A 25,863-nucleotide genomic window follows, 5' to 3' on the forward strand; every position below is an offset into this window, starting at 1 on the left:
CCTTTTTCTTGTGGTTTCTGGAGCTCTCTTCACCAGAATCAGTGTCGGAGTTTAGCCCCACACACTTTTTTTGGGACCCTCCTATGTGAGACAAATTATCAAGTAACTCACCTCAACCAGAATACTGGCAGCTCAAACCAACTCCTGTTTTCTGAATTCATCTTTCATCCTGTTTCTTTTCTGTTCAGACTTTCACAACAATACCAACACCTACACAACCGCGATACATACTGTATGCTCTTCCCCTGCCCCCTCATTTTCTGTCGGTTCTGTTCCTGACATACATTTGTGTTATATCAAACTGATGTACAAGGTCATCCCTCCTATTATCTGGTTCCATTTGTGTTGCATGTCATTCTTATTTCCTTGTCTGCTGATATGTTTTTTTTGTTCCGATTCAAAGTCATAGTGATGTAAGATCTAATTTCATTCTTTAGACTTGGTAGTTGTAAGTGACTGATGCACAAAACATTTCACAGGCATGCAACATCAACACTAAACAAGGCAAAGATAAGTTACAGTTAATTCAGCTTTTTGTACCAAATTATTTATGCCAGATTTCAAGATAAAGTCGCACAAAGCTTGGTCACTTTTGGATGAGGTCTCTGTGTCTGTGTCATTGTCTCGTGTTTTAAATGTGACTCTTATGTTCAGTCAACCTTTGTCTGTTTTTCCACTCCCTCCTCCAATAACTTTTTCTATTGGTCCTTTGAAACACTTTTTCCTCCCCGAGTCCAACAGGAAATGTCCATTTTAATTTGATTGTTTCATCAAAACATCCAGTCGGTGGAAAGGATTCTGATCTATGTATGTGAACTATGATTTTGCTAACCGTAGAAGAATAGACTTTCAACCGAATGAGTAAAAGAAAAAAACAAATCACAGAAGTGGATATTGAAGACAGGCACAACATATGGTCTATGAAGCCTATTCAAACGCACAAAATACTCAGGAAATACATGAGAAAGTTCTTAGCAGAATAATCCAGATTAGGATGGAAACCAGGTGTATCGATGATTGAATGAGGGGCAGTTCAGGAGTCACTTTGAGCAGGAATAGTGAAGTGAGTAGGTTCAGATATGACCTGGACAGTGACCAGCAAGTGCTTTATAAAACAGTAAAACGTGATGGTCAAACTTGTAGCTTAAAGTTTTTCATTTGAAAATGTTTAAGGTACCTACATTGAATCAGGTCAAGCAAACTGTCTCCAGGGGCCTGTGAAGGGGGTTTCCAGCCCGATGAACTTTAAGATGGACATCTCTTTGGTGTATCCAAGTCCTCCTTTTATTCCGTTTGTTTCCCTTTTCCTCACCTTTTTCAGTCTGTGTCCAAATTTCCCTGCAGTTCTTCTCCTTGTGTCTGTCTTGTTGTAGATGTAGGGGATGAGGAGGAGGCAGGTCCTCTCCGCCGCTTTCAAAATTCTCGGGAGAGGTGCAAGTTCCTCGCCCCCTCCATCTCAGTGTCCGTGCCTGAGGATGACCCCTACCACTCCGACGAGGAGTACTATGAGCACCCCTTGTTCAGCCCAGAGTGGACCCACTCGGGCTCTCGCCCCACAGGGCAGGCTGTGGCCTTTAGACAGATTGAAGGTGAACCAGCATGGTTCCTCTTTGCCATTTCCCGTCCATCGCCCTCTTTTTTCTCTTGTTTGCTTTCTTTCCTTTTAATATCAGTTTCTCCTTCCCTCTCTGTGATTTGGCGCCACCTACCCTTTTCGTGTGTCCGTCTTTTTGTGTTTTTCTGTCTTGTGATGTTTGTTTGCACAAAAATCTGAGTGACGTCAGATTTTACTGAATTCACCCCAAGCCATTGCTACGTGTGGTTGCTGCGCTTAATTTACTTATCTTTATCTCAGAAGCCATTGGCGAAGCTAGAGAGTGCCATTTTCCCAATAGAGCTTTCAAGTTTTTTTTTAAATGACTTCAGACATCACATCCCTTCACCCTCAGAAATCTGTAAATTCCCAGGACAGATCATGCATTTTTGATCATCTGGATCATCCAAATCTGTCCAGTAGTAATCCGGAATGTTCCATTTCAAAGCACTTTTTTTACAGTTTCATCAACTCCATCAGTTGAACCAACGATTGCAATATTTTTTTTGTAGTTTTTCAGTCCTCAAAAGGCCTCAAAAATGCTCAAACCTCTTTATCTTTTATTGAACATCTTTGGACCACACCAAGTTCCTGCTACTTCTTTAAATAACCCACATATTTGTTCCTAATCCAAGCAGTACTTGGTGCGTAGGCTTGCTAGGTCAATTGGGGAGGTGCGATTGCTGCAGTGTGACTTCCTGTCCTTGCTCTCCTTTTTTGTGTCTACACTCCAAATGAGTTGAAACTATCCCATCATCAGTTCTGTTCAAACACAACCTAAATCTGTGTTGCCTGTAGTCTTAATGTGTACCCCTTTCACCCTGTTTTCGAGAAGAAGAGACCATCGAAGCTCTTACATCTGAATACGAGGAGGAGGTGGAAGAGGAGGAGGAGGAGGAGGAGGAAAGTGCAGAGGCACCCGAGTCCGAGGCAGCTCTTGATGAGCAGCTGTCGACTGAGGAAGAGCCTGAGCTGGACAGCCCTCAAGCTGAGCTATTAGAGCAGGCAGACACCTTAGACATGGCTCACAGTCAAAGCCTGGAGCAAGCTGAAGCAGCCAGTGCTGCTACTGAGAGCTCTATGGACAAAGAGGAGGACGTAGAGGGCGAGGAAGGTCCTGAGACAGGTTTGTCCTGCCCTCTGCGTTCCCTGCGTGCATGTTTCTGCGTTGCCTAAGAAATGCAATTGGGTCTCATGAATCCAAAAGAAACAATGTACGGCTTAATCCAGCAGATAACAGAATGGCGCTGTGCTGTGGCTGTAAGGCAACACAGGCTTGTCATGAAAGTTACTCTTACATCCCAGTTGGTTCTCTTTGCCCTTGCCCTCTGTCTTGCCTTGTACTCTGGAGCTGTCTGTTTTCTAATGACATGGTAGAGATCAGCAGGCTTTGAGCTTTCAGCTTGCTCATGTTTACTCCTCCATACTGGTTTGGCAGTGCTATGCATTTTTGTACCGTTACATCCTGTGTAACAACCATCTATAAACATTGTGTGGTCTGGAAAGAATCAAGGACATTTCTTCAGTGTATTCATTACAGTCTTAGTTCGAAAAGATGTTTCATCATGCATCCATTTATTTATTTTCTCTTCCAAAAAATATGCTGCAAATTTCTTCTGTCATTCGCAAGCCACACATTCTCACTCCTTAGCCATGACATATTGATGATAGTCAAGTGAACTGAATCAAATGTTGCCCCACGCGGCATTGCCTGACATTCAACAAGAATCATTGGGGGTGGGATAAGAACCTGCGTGGGTGCTGTTACTGAGCTCTTATTGTTGCCTTATTAAGTGATGTTACTAGGTGTCTACATGAGTGATGGGAGAATGAGGTGTCGTGGATACAGTATTGCAGGGTCGAGGAAACAGTGAGCTCATTTTCAGAGGCTAAAGGATGGTGCTGTTGGTTTAGTAATGATGTGAAGTGTCATTGAATTTCAAGTCCAAACATTTTACTGCAGACAGTGCCCCCTGGTGGCCTCTGAAGATCCGAATGCAGTTTCATGAAACTTCATCAAGCCTGCAATACTGTGTCATGAAACCTCATGTACCCATTTGTGAACATGAACTTGACTCATGGTGTCGGCAACTTGGCACCGCCAGGCTCACGATCAAATGAGGTGCTATATATACCAAATGGCGTGAAACATTATTCCAAGATTGGAGCCTTAAGGAGCGCCTCCCCATGACTTAATCCTTAAGCCAACTTACACGTCAGGAAATGCAGCGGGAGGTGGAACGTTTTGATTCATTTGAAAGCCTTGTGTGTCAACATGCAACTAGGAAGGCTGGAAGCCTGACCATTGTCTGTTGACACAGGAGTCTTGCTTAACGTAACTGCTTATCTTTAAAATGGCTCTTAGAATGGAATGAAAAAGCAACAAAGCATTCTATGGATCATTTTTATCTTTTTCAAAGTAACTGTACTGCTTATAACTCGTTTAACCGTTATTGGAGAATGACAGAAAGTATGTACATTTTCAGAATTGCATGGACATCCATCCCACCAAATTTTGTTTTTTGTTAAATCCACATCACAGTCGCATCATGCCGGTTTTGTCGCGCACCATGCCATACTGTCATCCGTCATTGACTGGGTGGGTACCATACACACGCCGCTCTTCATCAGTGATGGCCGTATCAGTGTGCTGTAAGTTACCAGAAGAGCTTTGCTTGTTTTTATTCTTTCTTAGTCACAGGCTTTATAATTTTCTCTCATCAGCATGTTATAGCAACGCTGTTCTGCCTGTGCACACGTCACTAAACCTACAGATGTCTTTTCAGCTGTGATGGATAAGCAAGGGAGCGAGAAAAGTGGATCCATGAGCCCAGACAGCATTGGATCGGAAAAACGTCCGGAGGAAGGTTTTGAGCAACCGATACAAGAGTTCTTTGCTGGGGAACGTATGGTACCAGAGAGCCCCACTATGGACATGCCCTTTGTACCTCCAAATGTTGAAAGCAAAGCCAAAGAATCCAGGTCATTCACTCTTCAGCCAGCATACGGGGAGCCGATTACTGTGTCCGAGAAGCAGCCTTCCGTGGAGTTGGTGGAGTTTACCAGTATTGGTGCCCCTTCGGATTTCTCTTCACTGGCAGCAAAAGTTGGTGAAGGGGAATCGACGAAAGATACGACTGACAAATCTGGAATGTCAGCTTATTTTGAAACATCGGTTGTAGATGAACCCCAAAGTAAGGGTGAGGGTTACTATGAACTTAGCAAATCTAGTGAAGATAAGGATACAGGGGATTCCAAGGATGTAGTTCAAGATACGCATTTATCCATGGATAGTTGTGAAACCAAAAAGAGTGAGCTGCAAGACACCCGGATTTTCTCTGTCCCAGACAGAAGCAATGAATGCAGACTCTCCCCTGGCAAACTTGCCTTGGAACAGCGGAGCTACTCACTTAACATCACTATAGGAGCAGTGGATCAAGCCAGACTAAGGAATGTCTCCCCACTGGCGACTGATATACTCTCATACACCAGTGGAAGCTTGGATGACTCAGCCGATTACCTCCCTGTCACGACCCCCGCTGTGGAAAAACCTCCTGCTTTCCCTCCGCTTATTTTAGAAACTGCCCCATCGGTCACTTCTGATACATCATCTCCTCCAAGAACATTTGAATCGGAATCAAAATCTTTTCCTGAGCCACAGTCACCAGAGTCGCCTGAGCCCAGTAAGCCTGACGATAAAAACGGCACCGTCATGGCTCAAGACCTGCCGGAAATGCTTGACCTTGCTGGCACCCGTTCTAGATTGGCATCGGAAAATACTGAGCCAGAAATGGTCAGGAGGAAGTCAATTCAAGCTGACGCGCCTGCTTTTTCTGATGACCCTATGGCAAGCTTCTCAGGAGAGCTCAGTCCTGGAGTCAGAAAGAGCGACAGTCAGCTGGAAGAAATGGGTTATTGTGTGTTCAGTGAATACTCAGGGCCGATGCCATCCCCAGCAGATGTGTTCAGTCCGACAAGCGCGAGTGCTCAAGGTTTCACCCCATCGGTTTTGGAAGAGAAGGTGGCTGAGCAAGCCAGGAAATTGGCTGTGAGAGACACATCTGAGGATGAAAAAAGTGAACTTGTGTCTCATCTCAGTGAAGATAAAAACAACACATATTTAGAGGAAAGGGAATGGCCTGAGACAAAATCTAAAGAGGCTGATGATCAAATGGAGACTGTTGAAATGCAGGTAACGGCACCTGTTCAGCCAGTGGACACTTTTATAACGCCTACAGTCACAGTGACTTTAGAAGAAGGTGGAAGGTCAGGAAGCGAGACCGAAAGGCAAGCTAGTGGGGAAGGGTCGGCTTCAGAAACAGAGATTGCTGACTACGAGAGGCAGATCCGTAAACTGGAGATGGAAGATAGACCCCTAAGTTTGGAAGAGGAGCGTGAACTGCAGGAGCTCCGCGAAAAGGTTAAATTGGTCCACCAGGAGGCATACGAGGAAGTGGACGCAGAGGATGTGTACCAGCTGACCGGTGTTGCAAAAGACCGCATCGCAAGACCCGTGAAAACTTCACCAACGTCCTCTGTGGATAGCAATATTGATGATGACAAGCTGCTCTCACCTGTTCTTTCACCTTCAAAGTTAAAGCAAAGAGAATTGTACGGCTCTCCAAAGAGATCAGCTTCTCCTCTCCTGGGGATCAACACAGAGGAAAAGGAAAAAGACAATGTTGACGCCATAGAAGCTGCTGAGAAAAAGACCAAAGTAGATGAGGAAGATGTCAAATTGACAGTCGGGGTTGAGGCTGAAACGAAAGTTGAAGATGAGAAAGGCGTACACAAAGATGAGAAAGTGGAAGAAGAAAGGTTGAGGTTAGAAAATGAAGAAACCGAGCGCAAAATTAAGGATCAAGAAATGAAGGAAATGGAGGAAAGAGAACTTGAAAGGAAAGAAAAAGAGGCACAGGAGAAAAATGAGAGAGAAGAGAAAGAAAGAATGGAAAAAGAGAAAAGGGAGAAAGAAGAAAGAGAGAAAATTGAATGTGAGCAAAGGGAAAGGGAAGCTAGAGAGAACAGGGAAAGAGAAGAAAAAGAAAAACTAGAACGAGAGAAAATGGAAAGAGAGGAGAAAGAGAAAATGGAGATGGAGAAAAGAGAACAGGAGGAGAGGGAGAAGTTAGAGCAAGAACAGAGGGAAAGGGAAGAGAAGGAGAAGTTGGAACAAGAGAAACAGGAAAGAGAAGAGAAGGAGAAGTTAGAACGTGAGAAAAGGGAAAGGGAAGAGAAGGAGGAAAAAGAGAAAAAGGAAAGGGAAGCGAAGGAGAAATTGGAACAAGAGAAACGGGAAAGAGAGGAGAAGGAAAAATTAGAACAAGAGAAAAGGGAAAGAGAAGCCATGGAGAAATTAGAACAGGAGAAAAGGGAAAAGGAAGAGACCGAGCGATTAGAAAAAGAGAAAAGGGAAAAGGAAGAGAGGGAGAAACTAGAACAAGAGAAAAGGGAAAAGGAAGAGACCGAGCGATTAGAAAAAGAGAAAAGGGAAAAGGAAGAGAGGGAGAAATTAGAACAAGAGAAAAGGGAAAAGGAAGAGAGGGAGAAATTAGAGCTAGAAGAAAAGGAAAAACTGCAGCAAGCAGAAAGGTTGAAGGTGGAAGAAGAGCTGAGAGAAAAGAAAGAAAGGGAAGAGCGTGAAAAACTCGAACAGGAACTTAAAGAGGAGAAAGAGAGAGAGAAAGTAGATGAGTTGTTGAAGGAGAAAGCAGGAGCTGGATCACCTGAGAAGAAGGAGATTCTGGAGACACATGCCGCCATTGAGTCGGTGGTTACTGTCGAGGACGACTTCATCACTGTGGTCCAGACCATTGATGAGGCGGAAGAGCCTGGACACAGCGTTCGCTTCTCTGCGCCCCCTGAAGCTGAAGCTCTGTGCGCCACAACACAAGAGGATGAAGAGGAGGAAGAGGTGGAGTCTGCCCAGGAGGTGGAGATGGAGGCGGCCAGTCTTGAGGAGGTCTGCGATGAACCTGATGTCCCTGTGTCACCTGGGCGAAAGACGGAAGGTCGGACTGAGAGCTTTGACCGCGATGAGACCACAATGGACGACTCCATTCTAGACAGCTCATGGGTGGACACTCAAGGTACAGTCCCTTCCCTTGTGCTCCTGTTTGAAACTTCACTGATGTTTACTGAATGTGTGTTTCAGATGACGATAAGAGCATGATGACTGAACAAATCGAGCCCCTGCCGAAAGTGGCGACACCTGTGAAGAAGCTTGACGTGACTGAGAAGAAGCAGCCGCAGCAGAAGAAGACGGAGAAGCAGACAGTAAAAGCCAAAACCAAGGGAGGTCGCACAAAAGGCAGAATCTCGACCCCGGAGCGCAAACCTGCGCGAAAAGAACCCGTCTGCATTCCCAGAGAGGAAATCAAGAAGAAGAAAGGTTCTCCCCTTCAATTCTTTTGAGCTGTCTACCATTCCAGAGATGGCATGGATCGTAATAAGCCTACAACTGCTATGTTCTTATTTCTGGATGGCATGGCCAACTTTTGTTTTGCCGCTAACCCCTCAATCTCCTCCATGATTCAGCTGTGATTAAGAAGACTGAACTCTCCAAAAAAATCGAGGTTCAGACTTTCTCCCCAACTAAGAGGAGCATGCAGAGACCGCGCCAAACCCGATCAAATCAACACCATTCCTGCCCAAGAAGAAGAGCGACAGGTGACGCATGCCTTTGCTTGCTCGACTCGCTGACCTCCGGCATGATGCTCACTGCTTCCTATCTTGTTCAACTCCCCTGCTGTTGCTTGTGTTTGTTATCCGGAAAGGTTAAGTCAAGATCAACTTGTGTTACTGTATATTGTCGATGACACATTGCTCCTTTTTAGCTCATAATGCAGTTAACCTTTGCAGATTGTTTATCTTCATGGTCAATGAGGTCTGCAGTCATTTATGTTGTAGTTGATCCTGAAAAACCTTTCTGGAGTCTCTCTACTTATTTCCATCTGTATGTGTTCATTTGCATTTCACTTCAATAAAGTATTGTTGTTCATCTTTGGGCAGTGTCACTTGTGTCGTATTTTCACTATCTTCAACTATCTGCAACTTGACTCTCCCTCCTGTTCACCATGACTATTCTAAAGTGTCTTTGGATTTCATCCTGTGTTTACATTTTCTCATCTGCACCGCCCTCATAAGCTTGTTTTGTTCTGCAGATTAACTGACTCAGTGTTCTTCCTCAGAGATGCTACCAGATGGTCGCCACCCCTTCAGTGTTGCACGAAGGTCTTGTGACAGAATATCAGTGAGTATTGACACGACTGGTTTGGACCTGACAAATGAAAGTAGTATTTGCGATATGTATTTTAAAATTTCTTGTGCGTGCTGTTGTTATTCTTGTAATTCAATTTGAATTTTGAATCAATTGATAAGCATACTTTTCTCACTTCATCCCCTGATCATCAGTATTAAACGTCAAACTCAAGGCCCAGGTGGCGAATGTGGTTGGCCAAGTAATTTTTTTGCGGCAAACTCAAAAGATTTGTCGCAACACAAAGTACCCAATCACATGTACCGCCGTCCGCACATTATGGACAGAGGTCGGGGTTAGGTCAGCCATGGGATGGCGCTCTTTTCGTTCTATGTTTAATATTTAAGGCCCCTCTCGTGGTTGTGCAGAGGAGAGCCATGTAAAGGGTTGTAAATAGCTATTGACATCCAATGTTATTCAGTGGAGAGCGCTTCCAACGTCCCCCCCGCATGATCCACATCCCCCGTCTGGAATGCCACGCGGGGTGGAAAACTATTTTTAGTCCATTATAGGACGCAAAAGTCCACTTTCCCAACGTCAATATATTGGGAGTGAGGATGGGTTTCTCCAGCTTTGACAGTCTCTTTTCTTAAATTGATCCGAAAACTGAAGGTGGGAAAGTGTAAGTTGTTGGGAACAAGTCACCAAGCGACATTGCCTTACAATAAGTATTCGTTTTGTTGGATTGTGTCTAAAGATGTTGGTCCTACTGTGACACACCTGGTCCATATCAATACAAAGGTCCGACATTTTATATCAGCTCCTACCTCCTCAGACTTTCTCCCCGCGTTGTCCTGCTAATGGATGCTTATGTTCATTTGCGGTGCTAAATCAGAATGTGACATTTCAGCGCTGCTTGTGGTCATGCCATTTTACTAACCACTGTAATAATGGCAAATGATGCATCCGTAATAGTGATTGCTCCTCATTTCTGGAATGTCATCAAGTGTTTTCTGTCATCTTCCAGGCCTTTTATGTAATTCTATTATGAGACATGACGTTCATGAACTGCTAATGCTGCATGAAGTGCATTGGCGATGAAACTTTTATTTCTTCCAGTGAGACATTTGTATCTGGCGTCTCATTCAAACTAACATTCATCTAGTTTGGTGCTTTGATGTCAAAGTCACTGTCTCATTGTGTCCTGTGTTCTGGTTTACTCACCCATGGGCCTCATCGTTGTTCTATCTCAGTGCCATGTCCATCGTTTTCAACTAACAAAGATTCCCACCTCCATGTTTGGCGTGACTGCTTCATTAGATAGACTCCGCCCATCCAAACCATCATTGTTACCGAGGCTGATAGAAAAGGTAGGTGAATGGTTGTGTGGTATTAACGCTCAAAAGAAAGCAGTTGAAAACATGTTTTCACTGAATAAATGAGTTTCTTCGGTGGACTGTACACACAGGACGGTGCATCGAGAAGCCCAGCGTCGGTTCCTCGCCACGCCTCCTATCTAGGTCGCCGAGGGTATCATGAACATGAAGAGAGTTCCACTTCAATCACAAGCTCTGGTTCCACTGCTCCTCGCAGACCCACTTGTAAGCTGCACTTCTTCTATCTGTACTGTATAAGTTAAGAGACTTGTGTTGGGGTTGGAACATTTGAGTTCAGTGAGATAAAAAGGGTGGTTGTTGTTTACCTTTTTGTTAGTGATGATGTAACCTTTATAGCAGTGATTCATAACCATAGAGCTGGGGCCCATGGTTGGGCCGCGAGCGCCCCCTAGAGGGCCCCTAAAAGTTTTTTATTTTGTTTTACACCATTGGGCCGCGAGAGCAGCAAGAGGCTCAGTTTTAATACATGAGCCACGCATGGTGGCAGTAGTGTGCCAATTGACTTGACATCTGCAAATCAGTGATAGTTAACAACCATGGTGAAGGTCTTGAAAAGAAAAACAATAAAGATAAAGAAAGTGATGCCGTCCCCAACAGTAAAAACTGTTTATGAAAGCACTTGTAGAAGCAGTTTTGAAAATGAATTGGAACATTTTATTGCGATACTTTCATTTACACTTCACTTATATCCTATTTGGAGTTTATATAAAATATATTATTTGTATTTTATGATATTTAGACATGATTTTATTATATTTATTTTATTCAGAATTCATTCAATTTATTCAGTTTTTCCAATTTTTTTTCTTTTTTTCTTCAGTAAATTTGATGAACATGACTTGCCCCTTGTTCTGCTGCTGGTTGGACTTTTCTATGACAAATGACATGAAATGACATGAAACCATGATATCATTTCACAAGGTTTTGGTTTGTTTACGTGTGGGTAGATTATATATGGTTATTGATCCCAAATGGAATCAAGAGTAGTGAATCAGTTTGATTACTTGACTGGGCCCTGGGCCCATTTGTTCTGGTAAAGGTGGGCCCCGAGATCAAAGGGCTTAAGAACCCCTGCTTTGTAGGGATCAAACACTAACCTTATCACTGCAATGAGCATTGAAAAGAAGTTAGAGAAGCAACACTGCACAGTTAAAAAAAAATACATACCCTACCTTTAATGACAGAAAAGTCAATTGGTGAATTTGTACTGTGACATTTAAACAACTATATGCTTTCAAATGCATTATATATCGTATTCAAATGAATATTTTGTGTAATATTTACAATTATTCATGTGTTGATGCTGTAGTGCACAGATGTAGATATCTGGTAATGGAGGGTAATCCTTGAACTGAAGATATGGACTGGCAAGATAATGATTCCTAAAACTGTAGCTCACATGACTGACTCAGCTGGAAATAAGAAGTGAAGTGTGCAAAATTTGAGGGATGAGGGGGAAAATATTTTTATACATTACATCTCTCTCTTCAATGTTGACGTGTCCTTTTGTCTATCCTGAAGCATTTCACACCGAAATGAGAGCAGAACATCGAAGAGGTCGTGCTCCCAACATGACTGGTATGACATACTTTGCATTAGCACTGTGTGTCGCAATGCCTCAGTGTGTGAAGAGCAGGCCGCTTCATTTCCCCAGTCACAGATCCAGTGAGATCCCGTTCGGCGCGCAGCGGCCATTCCACGCCACGCACCCCGGGCTCCACAGCCATCACCCCTGGAACCCCCCCCAGCTACTCGTCGTCCTCGAGGACCCCAGGCACCCCACGCTCCCTAAGCCTGCTCTCCCAGGAGAGGAAAGTGGCTGTGGTCCGCACCCCACCCAAGTCACCCGCCACCACACCGAAGCAGCTCCGCATCATCAACCAGCCGCTGCCTGACTTCAAGAATGTCAAGTCCAAGATCGGCTCGACGGAAAACATCAAGTACCAACCCAAGGGAGGACAGGTAATGCTTTCCTTCTTCTGTTTGTCCACTTGAGAACTCTAATCTTCTGTCCTCTTTTCATCTGTTCAACCATCCGTCTCTTAAAGGTAACTAAAAGTATTTTATCTTTTATAACAATCCCTTTAGAATAGCAGAGTAGGTGACCAAGGACCTTTGACCCAAAACCAAGCCGCACTGCTTAAATATTCCTTTAGTTCCAACTTTTCTTCCCTCTCTACTTAAACACAAAGTTATTATAGATAGAACACAGTGCATTTGCCGTGCTGTTTCCTCTGTACCCAGCAGCAAGCTGAAGGCTTGCCTGGGAAACGGCTGCTACCAAAGGCAGCGCCAGAGGGCAGCGCTTTCTTTACGGTTTTACCCCACCTATATTTGTGAGTCGGATTATTTGAATAACATCTCCCTTTTTCTGTCTGTGGGAGACACTTCAGTTAGTGCTTGCAGTGCTTGGGTTAATCAATCGGCACTATAATTGGCTTAATAACCCAAGTATTCTTTTAAGCCTAGTCATGTTCAAATCTTTTCTTCTGAGGTCGACAATCCCCACTTCCCGATAGAAATCCCAGACTCCTCCTCGCCTTCTAAATTGCCCACTGATTCTTCTCGTAGACGCTCATGGACCCCAAAACGCCACCAGAGGTGAAACATAGAGCCTCTTGGATCTGGAAGTCTGTGCTGCGGCTCATCTCCTTCACGCTGTGTCTGTCAAGTGCACACAGTATGACCTGGACGCAGAACTTTCTGGTACAGTTTAGTACTAGTAGTATACCCAACATGTTTTTGAATACGAATCAGAAGTGGTATTGCAACTAATCCATGCTTGCAAATGTTTCATGGGCTAGGTGACACTTGCGTATCAGTGAGGAGGGCCCAGTTAGAGAAGAAAAGTCAGATTTTAATATTCATAAAGTGACATCGTGAGAAAGTAGATCATGAAGCCCAATGCCCATTGGATGCATTTGTGTTGTGTTTCCTTTGCGTCTTCTTGCTCCACCTCCGTTGAAGGTGCCATGATATATCTTGGGACACTACTTCAGTTTGGTATGGAGCCAGGAGAGGGCAGTATAAGGCAGGTGGTTACAAGCTTAGTTGATGGTTGTCAGGGGTTGACAATGTGATGCTTCTCATGATCCGTTTTTCAGTGACAGCATGAGGTATTTATTTTGTTCATGTGCTCTGCCTCCTCACCCCGCTCGCACTGTGCTTACCTGAATTCATTTGCTGTGTTCTAGAAGCACAGGCATATAGCCGGTGGACTTTGTCATGTCAAGTTTGATGGTTCCGTATCGGCTCTTAAGGTTGTGAGAAAATGCAAATGCATCCAGTGGACTACAGACCTGGCAGGCAGGACTTTACAAGAGTGACACTTGACCATGTGAGGGTGCGGTTACGTGTCGGATATAATGGCAGGATCAGAGGAGCAGGGTGTGCATTTTTGTCCTCATATATATATATATATATATATATATATATATATATATATATATATATATAAATATCCTCAACATAAACCGCTCTGAATCCTCTGTTTTACGAAGATATGCCGAGACGATTAAATCCCCCAAAACAAATAATAATAATAATAACGCAGATATTCTCATCTGAATAAAAAAAACCCACCCCGTATATGTGTTTGTGCTTTGGCTCGAGATAAGAGTTCTTCTTTATTTCACTGCTCACAGGTTTTGTGTGTTATCTCATTTGCAGGAGCACTTTGGTTTTGGACAAAATCGAAATAACTCATGTGTCTACTTTATTTCTCTGTAGAATCGTATCTTTAACACGAAGTTGGACTTCAGTCACTTTAAATCGAAACACATCTCCAAGACTAATCACAACGGCAACAGTGTATGTACTGGATGTGTTTGATCTTCAGTTGAGATGAAGGATGTGAAGTAGAGACACTATAGTTAGTTTGGTTGCTTCCTGTGGTAGGCGTCATCCTTGTGTTCAGTGACTTGAAAATAGCTTTGCTCTGACCTCTCCCCAACCTTGGTGCACTGTATATCATGTGTGGTTTTGGGGTTCTCTTCTGTTGTCCATGATCTTTTTTTTGATCATGAAGAGAAAAACAATGAAAATTGTAATTAGTATTTATGAAACTCATTAAAGCATGACACCTCTCCAACCGTTACTTTTTTGCAGAACATATGCAGATCAGATATGAAAGCTTAACCTTTTTATTATTATTATTATATATATTATTACAATATTGTTTTATTAAAAAATATAGAATCTGTATTTTATTTGTCTACGGCATGGATACCACACATTATTGGTGTTTCAGTTACTGTTTACTCACTGTGCAGGTTAACATAATAAAATAAATATGTAAAAAATAAAACTATAGCAAAAATAGTATTGGAAAAGTCATTAATACTAATGAGTTCAATTGGCATGGTGAGACTTTTTTCGTACGGCACTAAATCAGTGTCAAAAGTTTGGGTTTGTTTTATAAAATAAAATAAAATAAATGCTATTGTCATTCTAAAAAAAAAAAGTTTAATCTCTCTCCCATTTGTGTCTGGGAAAATAAATCTTTTGAATTCAAACTATTTGAATTTATTTTCGCCCTTCGAAATATTTCTGCCCTTTGGGACATTGGAACATGATTTAGTCCACAGAGGTCCTGCAGCTCCTTTTGCCCCACAGTCACAAGTCTTTGATTGACTGGTGGAGCTTGTTGGTCACCGGAACACTAGCAACATTGTGTCATCGGTTCTTAGTCCGTTTTATCAACATATCCTTGAAATTTCCTGGAAATCCATTCTTTTGTTCTTAGTTAATTGACAGACACTTTAATCCAGTCTTCAGTACTCCAGGGTAAAAACAAACTTAAGTGTCCTTAAGGTTCCTCAGTTTAACACAGGCTGCCATTTCCTTCATCCATTGAAATGTGAAGCTGTTGTGTCAAGTGAAGTGAAGAGTCAACTGAAAGGTATCATATATTCATGATCTCTAGTTTATATGTGTCTGTTCCTGTTTAAAATGTGCTTGAAAATGGTGTTTTGTCTGCTTCATTCCTGCTTGACAGATCTTCTGCCTCAGCTCAAGAGAGCTAGTGTGTATTGATTCAGAGTAAACGCTGCATTTGGCTTACACTTTTTCAAAATGAAACTCACTTGGACCATGTGAAGAAACCCAATTCGCAGTAGCAGTTTCAATTCATTAGGACTTTTTCTGCTCCGCCTACTCTGTGAAAGACATTTTTTTCAAGGACAACGTTGAAAGTCAGGATTTAAAAGTTCATTATTTTGGAATCATAATAAACACCAAGGACTTTTGTCTCCCAGTTGTGAATGCGGTGGAAGATTAGTCTAAAAAAGATTGGAAATACCCCTGACTTTCCCCAAACTTCCCCAGATATCAAGTCTTTGGGAGTGACAGAACTTCAAGAAACGCCTTAGCTGTTCTCATTCCTCACCTCCGCCCCTTACAGGTTCTCATCCCCAGTGTTAAGCTGGACTATAGCCATGTTCAGTCTAGGTGTGGGTCCTTGGACAGAAGGGGCTACTCAGCAGGAGGTGGAAACGTGAGTCTTGTGTGGCAAACTCATTGTTCCAGTGTTTATTTATGTTGTTGTGTTTGTGCGTTTCAGCCACTTTTTTCTTTTCAGTGTCTGTTTACATGTGTATCAATGCCAGAGTGTGGGTCCTCTGAATCACACCTGCCCCTGTAGTTTTAAGGCCCCTCAGTCGTGGTTTGTGTCATGCTGAAACCAGAGTAATTCTCTCAATTGGTCCTCAAAAAATATATGTCAGTGTTGCCGGACGACATGATGACGGATTCTATTTTAGTTTTTATTTATCTAGGTTCGCGATCAAAATGTCCCCAGACTGACTCATGGGCTTTCAGTCATTTAACTGATGTGTGTTGGACTGGAGTCCTGGAACTTGAGGGACACAAACCACTATTGAGGTCACACTGTTTCCTTATGTTGGTTTCTGCATGAGGAGATGAACAGAAGTTTGCAGTGGTTTCCAATTCTAGAACTGTTTTGTGAGACTAAAATTTGTGGCTGAGAAGTGCAAGACTTTGCTACCAAACTGACCAATGGCTCATGGCGAACAGACGATGCCCTGTAACTTGCTCTTCTCATCTCTACACTGCTATCGAACCATACACAGACACCGAAAATGGGTGATGTCATTCAGGCGGCCTGGGTGAGCGTCTGTGGGCGCGAGTACTGACCATCCACCCCTGTTTCTTATAGGTGCAGATCCAGAACAAGAAGATCGATCTGAGCCATGTGACCTCCAAGTGCGGCTCTCTGGACAACATCCACCATCGACCAGGTAGCCTGCATCCGCATTAGGAGGGTTTTGCTCCCCCCTGCTGGCAGCGTCGTGGATGAGCGCCTCTGAATAAAACAATCGCAAATATAGTTTTGGGCATTCTAAATAAAGGGTTTAACATGAAGTTAAATTGTGGAGGCTCAGTAGTGGAAGTGTAATAAAGGCTGGGCCACAGACAAAAGCCCCTTTTCCGTATTAAAAAAAAGTCCCCCTTTTCATGCTACTTTTCTTTCGTCTTTAATTCTTAAGTTACTTTCTCTTTAGTATCAATTTGGTTCGAATATATTTGAGTGTCTGACAGGGAACTTGAGTTTTTGAGAGAATTGTTCTGCTGCAGGTCGCGTGAGCAAAACTACTGAAAGTTATGCAAGGGATAACAATAATAATAACTAGAATTTTTTTCATAATTTTCGTCATGGATGCCCATATTTCTGGTCTAAGCAATGATCACTTCCATTGGCTTGCATTTGAACAACACGCGAGAAGGGAAGCGATACATCTGATGCCCTCTGCGCGTCTCCACAGGCGGCGGCCATGTCCGTATCGAGAGTGTGAGGCTGGATTTCAAAGACAAAGCCCAAGCCAAGGTGGGTTCCCTGGATAACGCTCACCACACTCCTGGTGGCGGCCGTGTCATGGTAAGTGTTGAGTCAGTGCTCAGTCAACCGACCCGGCACGCAAAAGAAAACATCAAGTTTTTAAAGGACTGACCAAAGACAGCTTTATGAACAGACTCTGACCACTGTCTTTTTAATCTTCATTAGCTCTGAAGATAGAGAAGAAGTGCAGCGTATTGGGAAGCAAACACTCGAATGGAAAGATTAGAAGGGAGCTAGTTTTGGGATCGCACTCTGAGTAGGGGGTTTTGAACAAGCTTTAAGAATGAAAAGAATATAACTTGGTCTGTTTGTAGATCTAGATGAAGAATATGAAGAGGTGTGAACATGCAAATGTGGAAGGAAGCAGTGAACAGCAGAGAATCCTTTGTTGTTGATGCAGGTTCTTAAAGGTTTTCAGAAAGTCAGTCCTCTAAAAACTTGATGTCTTTCTTTCCCTACCTGTGTGAGTAGCTGTTAAAGGTATAGTATGTCACGATGGTTAAGTATAGAACACAAAATAAGCACTAAACTCCACAGCTTTAAGTGTCACTACTCCTATTCATCACCTCCTTCTGGTGTTGTGTTGCCATTAATTCACTCTCCTGGAGGCGCAGCTTTGCCTCAATAACTTAGTTCTTCTGGCTGAATTTGTCTGGTTAAAGATGAGTTCTTCACTCCATCACTGCTCAAGAGATCAGCCATTGTAGATTCCATCGCACAGAAGGCATGACTCAGTGATGATCATAAGGAGAGCGATGACTGCCGATTCTCCTGTAAATTGTAAACAAGCAAATGAACAAAAGTGTTTCCTCATTTCCATTTCGTGCGTCACCCCACTCCCCCTCACTAGATTGAGAGCTACAGGCTCAGCTTCCGTGACCAAGCTAAAGCCAGAGTGGACCACGGAGCAGATATCGTCGTCCAGTCTCCAGGCAGGTCGGGATCAATGTCTCCTCACCGCCACCGCGACAGCCACCTCTCCTCCTCCGGCAGCCTCAACATGATGGAGTCGCCGCAGCTAGCCACTCTGGCAGAGGACGTCACGGCGGCTCTGGCCAAGCAGGGTTTGTGAACCCCCTGAGTCTATGCCTAAAAGAAAAGGGACCTACTCCCCGACCTCTCTGCTGCCGCCCTGAGGCCAAACTGTTACTACACCTTATGCTCATTCTCCGCTTTGAAACCACGTAAAGATTCTCCGACCCTATTCTTTGATTCAAGTCTTTCCTTTCTGGCCTCTCTACCTTGAATGACGTTGCATAGAATAGTTCAGTGCTGGTCCTGGAATCCTTTCACCGGACCAGCTTTTTTTTTCTATTTTTTTTTTTTTTTCTTGAGTCGACGGGCCAGCACTTCATACAGCACGTGTTGTTCTTGCCCAGTAAATCAGTAGACGTGCATGGACACCGAACCCCTTAACAAACCAAACACCCTTACTGCAATTATACTAATATTTAATATCTATAGAATATCATGTATATAAGTACTACATCTTCATGTCTCTGAACCATCTCACATGGATGTAAGGCCACAAATAATTGCAGGCCAAGTTATGTCACGCATGTGCTGATTCTAAAAGAGGCTATTTTGTAATTTTAAAAAGGGACTTTAGTAAGTTGGAAGAGGTTATCATTTGGTAGTTTTTAGTTGTTTGCAGTGTTAGGTTAGGAGAATTGAGGCTGGTGTCACTCACTATTAGAGATAAGGAGACGCTCACCTAGACAGCTCAACAATAATAAACACTTCAGTAAACACCCCAGGACTGACCGATGAAGAGACTTGATCAGACGAGCAGCTACTCTGAAATATGTCGGTGTGTTAGTTTGGTGCAGATCCCATGGCGTTCTATGGCAAATGCTACCGTGTGTGGATGTTTCGTTGCGTTCTGTAAGAAGCGGAAGTGGAAAAAAAAAATTGCCTAAACGTTCATTGAAATCAGACGACAGGTCAAAGTGTTTCTTTTTCAGACTCTACTTGTGGTATAATCTGCCTCCTTCCTGGTTACTGTTCTCAACTGCAACTGTTTGTTTGCTTCTGTGTTTTTTCCGCTCTCCCTCATCTCTCTCTGTCCTTCCCTTCTTAGCTCCTCCCTCTCCTGCAGCTTCACCCTCCAGCAACTGTAAATGTATTTAAAAAAAAGAAGAAAAAAAAAAGATGAAGTAGATGTACGCAGTTTTTCTCTTGTCGATCTGACTCAGATTCCAATAATTAATGACAATAAAAATGACAAAACTGAGTGCTGTTGTTCTGTCATGAGGCTGTTTTGTTAAGGGCTAGCTGTTTTTTTTTTAAGTCGACCTAGCATGATGTGCAACAACAAGCAAAGGTAAGTTGCCTTTATGTGGCTATTTTCTTTTTTGGTGTGTTGTTAAGTTATAGTTAATGTAAATATATTCATAAAAAATGACAAGTTCACTCAGTAAATAAGGAAGAAGTGGATAAGCTAGCTGGCTCGCTACTATTGATGTGTAGGTGAGGTATGAAACACCATTGCAGGACTGGTGAAACTGTGTCCTAATATTCGGAGGCCACTAGGTGGCGCTCTGGGTTTAGGAATGATATGAGGAAGTCCCAACATTTTTACCATCTGGTGGCCTCTGAAAATCAGAACACTGTTTGGTAGAACCTGGTCTGTCCGTCACTACTAGCTAGCCTTTGTGTCAGTTATCTTTATTTTTGAATTCATAAATGTATCTATTGTCAGTCATGACGGCCATAATTCCGTAAAAACCTGAGTTCAGTTTGTGTCTAAATATAGAACCTTTCAGAGTTTGAATGGGGTGCTTGGATTTTCGAAACGTACGTACAGTATGGTGACGTATCGTTGTTTGTTACGCTGTGCGATAGCGCTACGTAGAAAAGATTGGGAATTTACTACGCAGAAACTCCCACTGACGGATGAAGAAAAGGATCCCAGACCAATACAACTTCAGTGAAAAGTTAAGTAAACTTAAGTCCAGCATTAAGTTGCATAGCTCTGACAACAAACCACACTGCAAGCCGGTATGTTTGGCGCTGTTGAAACGTTTATCTGTCTCGCGGCAAAATAAGTTCTGAACATAAGCATAGTTCTCATTTTGTGTTTGGCTCCAGGAGTTTTTGATGGATTCCTCACTGACTTGTTTGACTTGCAATGCAAACCATTGAACGGAAATCATGGTTTTATAAAACACAGTATACAAGTAAATCCTCCGTGACTGTACGCTGAAGCATTTTAGGGATGCTAGCTAAGCTAAATGGTGCTGGAGAATTTGGGAGTGCTAGTAAACTAGCATCTCTTATGGTTTGGGTTTGACGCATTCACTGCTGCAGCGAGGTTCGATACCAGGGTAACGTGTGAGCACAATGACAATGCAATTCTTGCAAGTTGTTCATTCTCGTACACAACATACAGGACTAGAAAGAAACGCTTATTTGACTGTTTTTGTTTTTCATGAAGCTAATGCGACTTTGTTTTTTTGTAGTGAAATGAAAGGTAAAGTTTGAGTAAATAGAAGAGCCAACAATATTTAAATAAAATGGGAGTTTGTGAAAAGTTTATTGTGAAATGCAGAGGAGAGTGACAATAACTTAAGACTCAGGGGTAGGATGGAGTTGGGATTCATTTCAGTGGCCAGTCCTGGGCCAAGATAGTCACTTCACTGCCCAATGAACGGCCAGTCGGATGAAAAGTGACGTCAGGGGAAGGTCGTCGGTTTATTCCACCTTCCTCTCCAGAACTGTTCCTCCTGAAGCCAGTGATGGATCTCATCTCACTGTGAGAGACGTTGAGGACGGTGATATCAAATTTGGGGCTGGTTCCCGGGCAGGACAGGGGGAGAAAAAAAAAAAAAAAAAAGCACCATTTCTTGTTTTTTTTTTTGGACGAGAGAGAAAAAAAAAGTGTAGAATAAAACAAAAGATGGATTCGGAAATGACATCTCATAGTCCTTTGTTCCGCCTGCTTCCTCTGGTGGTGCGGGAAACAGCGAGTGGATGTCCGACACCATGGGGTCTGCATACGTTCAATGCTCACCGCTGAAGTGGCTCCTTACACAGACATGATGTGCTTGACAAAGGCTGCAGGTGACGACCGGAGATGAGAGACAGTTTTAGTACAGTTTTTCCAATCCTTCTTTTACAGATATTTAAACGTACTTATTGTAAATTTAGTGAAGAGTTTAGAAAAAAGTGAAAGGGAAAGATTATGTATTTTTAATGGTGTTTAGCTGTATAATACTAAACACGACTGCAAAAGAGTTCCTCACTATGGTGTATGGTATTTTATGTCTTACCCTCGTAGTTGACACAGCCATTCTCATCCTCCTGGCCCTGCATAAGAGCATCAATCTCAGCCTCTGTCATCTTCTCTCCTGTAGGGGGAATCAGTCGCCAGGTTATTAAAAAGCCTGAGCGCTGGCGTCACCCACCAACAGCTGCGGTCTCACTCACCCAGTGTTGACAGGACAATACGCAGCTCAGCACCCATCACTGTGCCGTTACCCTCCTTGTCGAAGACACGCAGACCCTCAACGTAGTCCTCAAAGCCGGCCTTGTTGGGGTTGTTGATAACGGTCTGGAGCATGGGCAGGAAAGCCTCGAACTCTACTCTCTTGCTGGCCATGTCTGCAGGTAATACAAGTGTTGACAAGCGTGTATTTGCAACACACATTTCTATTATAATGTAAAAGTTCAACAGGAAGTCACTTTAAGTCACCTAACATCCAAGAACGCATCTTCAGAATTTTTTAATGGTAAATAAATGTAGGTGCAAACCAAAACACAATACTGTCAGGAAATGTTGTGTAGTATATGAGGTTAATATGATGTGTATCTTTTTCATGTCGACTTGATCTTCAAGTTAATAACTACTGCAAAAGAAATGTGATCTGACAGTAGCTGCAATACTGTTCATTTGTTTATTTGTACATCTTCTTGACTAGTATTTATCTAATATTTATTTATTTTCGGAAATATAGTTTTGTTTTTGGAAACCGGAGGCCTCAGACCGAAATTTTGTTGCCATAATATAGTGATATGTTTTTGTGCAATGACAATAAAGAAAGTCTAAGTCTATGTAAAACATGTTTCAGAGCCATACTGCGATACTTTAAGTCAAGATGATATCACTGGGCAACGGCAGCCTCTTACCGTCGGCGGAGGGGTTTCCCAGAATCTTGGTCACTTCCTTGTTGGTAGGGTTCTGTCCCAGAGCGCGCATGATATCGGCGATCTGGTTGTAGGCCACCTTGTTGTCACCCACCCTGTCGAACAGACCAAAGGCCTCCCTGTAGTCTGTGGATGGCAAAGTCAGAGATAAGGAAGTGAGTCACTTGAACTCAAGTCTTCTATCTGTATTTTATTGTGTCAGAGGTCATGGCAAAGCTCTCATTACACAGTAAGCTAAAAATAGTGAAAAAAATAGTGGTATAGTTTAATGTATTCCAGTTTGTGGGACTTCTTTAAAATATAATTTATATTTCTCTTATCCCAACTTAGGTTTCTAATATGTAAAATAGCTAATAATTATATATCCTGCAGAATTATTTAAACATTATTTTACTCATGAAAAGGAGGAGTTTCTTTAAAAACATTGTTAAATAAAGTTAATGATTTTTTTATTTTATTTTAGGGAAATGATTCAAACATGTGGTGCACTTGAAGTCACTGGGTATTGTATTTCTAAACTTGAGACTCTTCAGGTCGGTGTATAGGTGACAGGTAAAAATGGCCCCTCCATGCTGGTGTGCGCCCAGCATCTCTATAGGTTGAGATATTAATGGCTCCACAGACTCCCACCTCTCTGTCATCGTATTTCCGTCCCAGCTGTCTCGCTCGCTCTCTCTCGGCAGAGGCCTGCGGACTCTTTTAAAAGACCACCTTGGAATTGATAAACATAGCTGAGAATATGAGCCCCCTCCTTTTAAAGGCAAGGCGCTCAGCGTGTGAGCGGAGTCGCAACTGGGAATGCTGACTGCAGCATGACTGGAAGTCAGGGCGGCCCTTGTCCAATCAAAGTCTGGGAGGGACTTGCATCACACAGGTTCTAAGGTCCGGACCTGACTTCAACAATCTCCCAGTTCTGTGAACAATTGGAGACACTAGGACGCTTGAACCAAGGTGCCAAGGTGCCATTTGATGGGTGCCTTTATTACATTTTTTACTGTTGCTTTTAGGCCTTGGTCATATTTGGATGGATGGTATATTAAAATACACCTATGCATTTGTTGTGTCTGTAGGGATGGAATAACTTGTACCAGCAGAGCATTCCTCCCAAGAAAGTCCCTTATTTTTGATTATTATTATTGTATTATATTGTTATTATATTATCATTTAGAATTTAACTATACTAAGTTGAACTATACACTCTTAATACTGAGGTTGATCTTGATGACAAAAACGTTTTTTGTTAAGAAAAAGGAAGTTTTTTTTTACCCTCAATCTGGTCTGCGCTGAATTCCACCTGCAGCACAAGAACAAAGCAACAGTGTTCATTGTTGGGTCATTAATAGCACACTGCATTCAAAGTCTGTTAATATCAACTAACTGATGCTTAATTCAATTGTCCTGCCAAAATTAGTTTCCCATACATGCTCATCTTCAGCGGTGGAAGTCCATCTTTAGCTACATCCACATGTCCTCATTTGGTGTCACCACCAAATGCCATCCAACGCAGGTCACAAGTCACCGAGTCCAATCCAGAACAAAGGGGCGTGGCCTTGAAACCCAGTGAGCTCTCCAAGGTTCTGTTCAAGCTTCTTACTTGTTGACCTCCTGTATTGGATTTGGGGATTTCCTACACCCCAAAGTCTTCTTCTTATTTTAAAAACTAGCTTTATTCTGTTCCTAGAAAGACAAAAATCCCACCCTTCAAACCTTCACCTGTGCTCTCACATCTAATGGGCCCAGTGGGCTATAGTCTCCTATATTGCCCCACGATTTGTATCTTGTTAAAACTGAGCTGTCTCTTCCTCTGCCGTCCTTCCCTTCCCTCAGAACATGCCACGCCACGCCTCCCTTCCTACCTTGACAGCGGACAGGTCCACAGCGGGTGCTGCAGGTGCAGGTGCAGGCTCTGGTGCTGGGGCCGGTGCTGGTGCGGGTTCGGCCTTCTTGGCTGGGGCCTTAGGATCCTTCTTGGGTGCCATTGTATCTTAGGTTAAACCAAGCTGGTTCCTGGATCACAGACAATCCCGGTGCGGGTGACAACACAAGGAGTGCAGCAGAGTGGAGGGGACTCAGAGCAAGAAGTGACCCCCCAGCTGCTTATATATGAGGCTATTTTTCCTCCTGCAGCCGGTCAAGGCTGGCCCCCACTGAGGATTGGGCAGCAGGTGGAAGGGGGTGGGATGCATGTGGGGGTCCTCTCTAAACATGGTATATAGGGCTGCCTGCCAGAAACTTCCTTCCCCTAAAAATCATGAATCATGGATGAAAACACTTGAGGTCACATGAGGATTGAGCGCCCCTCAGTGTAGCATCATGATACGAGACCATGCCCATATAAAAAGCTGTCGTTGGACGTGTTATTCCCTTATTTTCCTCTTTAAATATCAAGGTATTGGATGAGCATTGGTTCATGAATGGGGGGTGCTGTTTTGATTCTGTGTAGGAAGTAGATCAGCTGAGTTTCATAACGCAAGCTACAAATTACATTTGATAGTCTGAAATAAGATGCTGGGATGGTTCCCAGAACTGCAGCGGGAGTTTTGTCAGGTTCACATGCGGAGGCAAATTTATGCTGGGTCTGAAATGCAGTAAGAATAACAAACACAGACTCTACTTTGCATTGAGTTTCTGTAGATGCCATCCGCTTTTAATGATGACAATGTGCTTTCAGACCCTGGATTAGTTTTCAGCAACAGTCAATCCTTTTGCTTTAGTTTGAGAAACACTTAAAAGTCTTTATTATTTTGATGTATTTGAATTATTGAACAGATATGTGATCTTCAGCAGACATAAATCAAAAAGGAAGTCTTTTATTTTCCGGGTATTTGTTACATATTTTCTGTGCTTGTCTTACTGTCATGTACCAAATTAGTTTTTTACTTCTGTTGTAAAATTTGGGTTTCAAACTCATTTCCAACTGTGCCTGAGTCTTAGGTAGAACATAATATAGATTTATTTATCAGCCTTTAGATAAACATCCGCTTTCAGTGAATGCCATTCAGCTTCAGTTTCCAGTTTCTGGTTGGGAAGAAGTCAAAATCTTGTTCACTAATTTCCTATTGAGGATCATGATATCGACATTTTTTGGTACATTTTAAAGTGGATTTGTAGTCAACAATAGGTTTTTAAAACTAATGTGGGCCACATAAAGCGATTGGTGGGTCGTATTTGGCCCCCGAGCCTTGGCATGACCTTGAAGATAAACATTGTGTGAAAGACAAGTGGGTCTAATACTTTCAACAAAGAGGCTTTTATGTGTCCGGTTTGTTCACATTGAAATTGAAACCTGAATTTTAAGGGTTGACATTTTTTATTGGGCTAAATAATGCGATTATACCTTTGAGCAACTGAAAAAAAACTCATTTTGCAAGTTTAAGATGTGAGATGAAGTGAATCTCATCCCAAGTTATCAATCTTGTTGAATAATTCGGATGATGTTGCAAAGTAAATGATGTTTTTCAGCCACAAACCATGACTCATTCTTTATTTCCAGCTCCTGCCGGCCATGGATCAGCACCTGTGCGCAGTGTGTGGCTCCGCGTTGGTGGGCGATCAGTCACCAACACCCCCAGGAAAGGATGTGACGTAAAAGCACAGGGAGACAGAGATGTTTGGGGGCTTTCAGCTGCCAGCGCCAGTAACCCAAGCACAGCTAACAGTGCAAATTCTGTCT

The 25,863-nt window shown here is 42.9% G+C and overlaps 2 protein-coding genes across 4 annotated transcripts in view; one reads left to right on the forward strand and one right to left on the reverse strand.

The window, feature by feature from the left end:
• map2 (microtubule-associated protein 2) overlaps positions 1 to 19,272 on the forward strand; it is a 48,182-nt gene extending 28,910 nt beyond the window's left edge. Inside the window, exons 6-21 of one of the 3 annotated variants that reach the window (XM_053877722.1) lie at positions 1,374 to 1,589; positions 2,430 to 2,720; positions 4,381 to 7,683; positions 7,749 to 7,985; positions 8,132 to 8,263; positions 8,785 to 8,846; positions 10,046 to 10,162; positions 10,261 to 10,393; positions 11,711 to 11,767; positions 11,844 to 12,151; positions 12,761 to 12,895; positions 13,919 to 13,999; positions 15,591 to 15,683; positions 16,365 to 16,446; positions 16,972 to 17,084; positions 17,896 to 19,272. In XM_053877722.1, coding sequence (XP_053733697.1) covers positions 1,374 to 1,589; positions 2,430 to 2,720; positions 4,381 to 7,683; positions 7,749 to 7,985; positions 8,132 to 8,263; positions 8,785 to 8,846; positions 10,046 to 10,162; positions 10,261 to 10,393; positions 11,711 to 11,767; positions 11,844 to 12,151; positions 12,761 to 12,895; positions 13,919 to 13,999; positions 15,591 to 15,683; positions 16,365 to 16,446; positions 16,972 to 17,084; positions 17,896 to 18,117 — 5,582 coding nt within the window. In that variant the 3' untranslated portion in view covers positions 18,118 to 19,272. Of the gene's footprint in view, positions 1 to 1,373; positions 1,590 to 2,429; positions 2,721 to 4,380; positions 7,684 to 7,748; positions 7,986 to 8,131; positions 8,264 to 8,784; positions 8,847 to 10,045; positions 10,163 to 10,260; positions 10,394 to 11,710; positions 11,768 to 11,843; positions 12,152 to 12,237; positions 12,741 to 12,760; positions 12,896 to 13,918; positions 14,000 to 15,590; positions 15,684 to 16,364; positions 16,447 to 16,971; positions 17,085 to 17,895 lie in introns of those variants that run through there. The other 2 variants (XM_053877723.1, XM_053877724.1) reach the window with 2 other exon arrangements.
• A 1,274-nt stretch (positions 19,273 to 20,546) lies between these two features.
• On the reverse strand, positions 20,547 to 24,249 carry myl1 (myosin, light chain 1, alkali; skeletal, fast). The gene is made up of 6 exons (XM_053877736.1): positions 24,047 to 24,249; positions 23,457 to 23,484; positions 22,173 to 22,316; positions 21,474 to 21,647; positions 21,317 to 21,394; positions 20,547 to 21,101 (listed from the first exon to the last, which is right to left on the reverse strand). The coding sequence occupies exons 1-6, from the start codon at positions 24,167 to 24,169 to the stop codon at positions 21,073 to 21,075; spliced, it is 576 nt and encodes a 191-aa protein (XP_053733711.1). The 5' UTR covers positions 24,170 to 24,249; the 3' UTR covers positions 20,547 to 21,072.
• Positions 24,250 to 25,863: the final 1,614 nt, after the last annotated feature.

This window comes from Synchiropus splendidus, chromosome 10, assembly GCF_027744825.2.
Source record: "Synchiropus splendidus isolate RoL2022-P1 chromosome 10, RoL_Sspl_1.0, whole genome shotgun sequence".
Lineage (NCBI taxonomy): Eukaryota > Metazoa > Chordata > Actinopteri > Syngnathiformes > Callionymidae > Synchiropus > Synchiropus splendidus.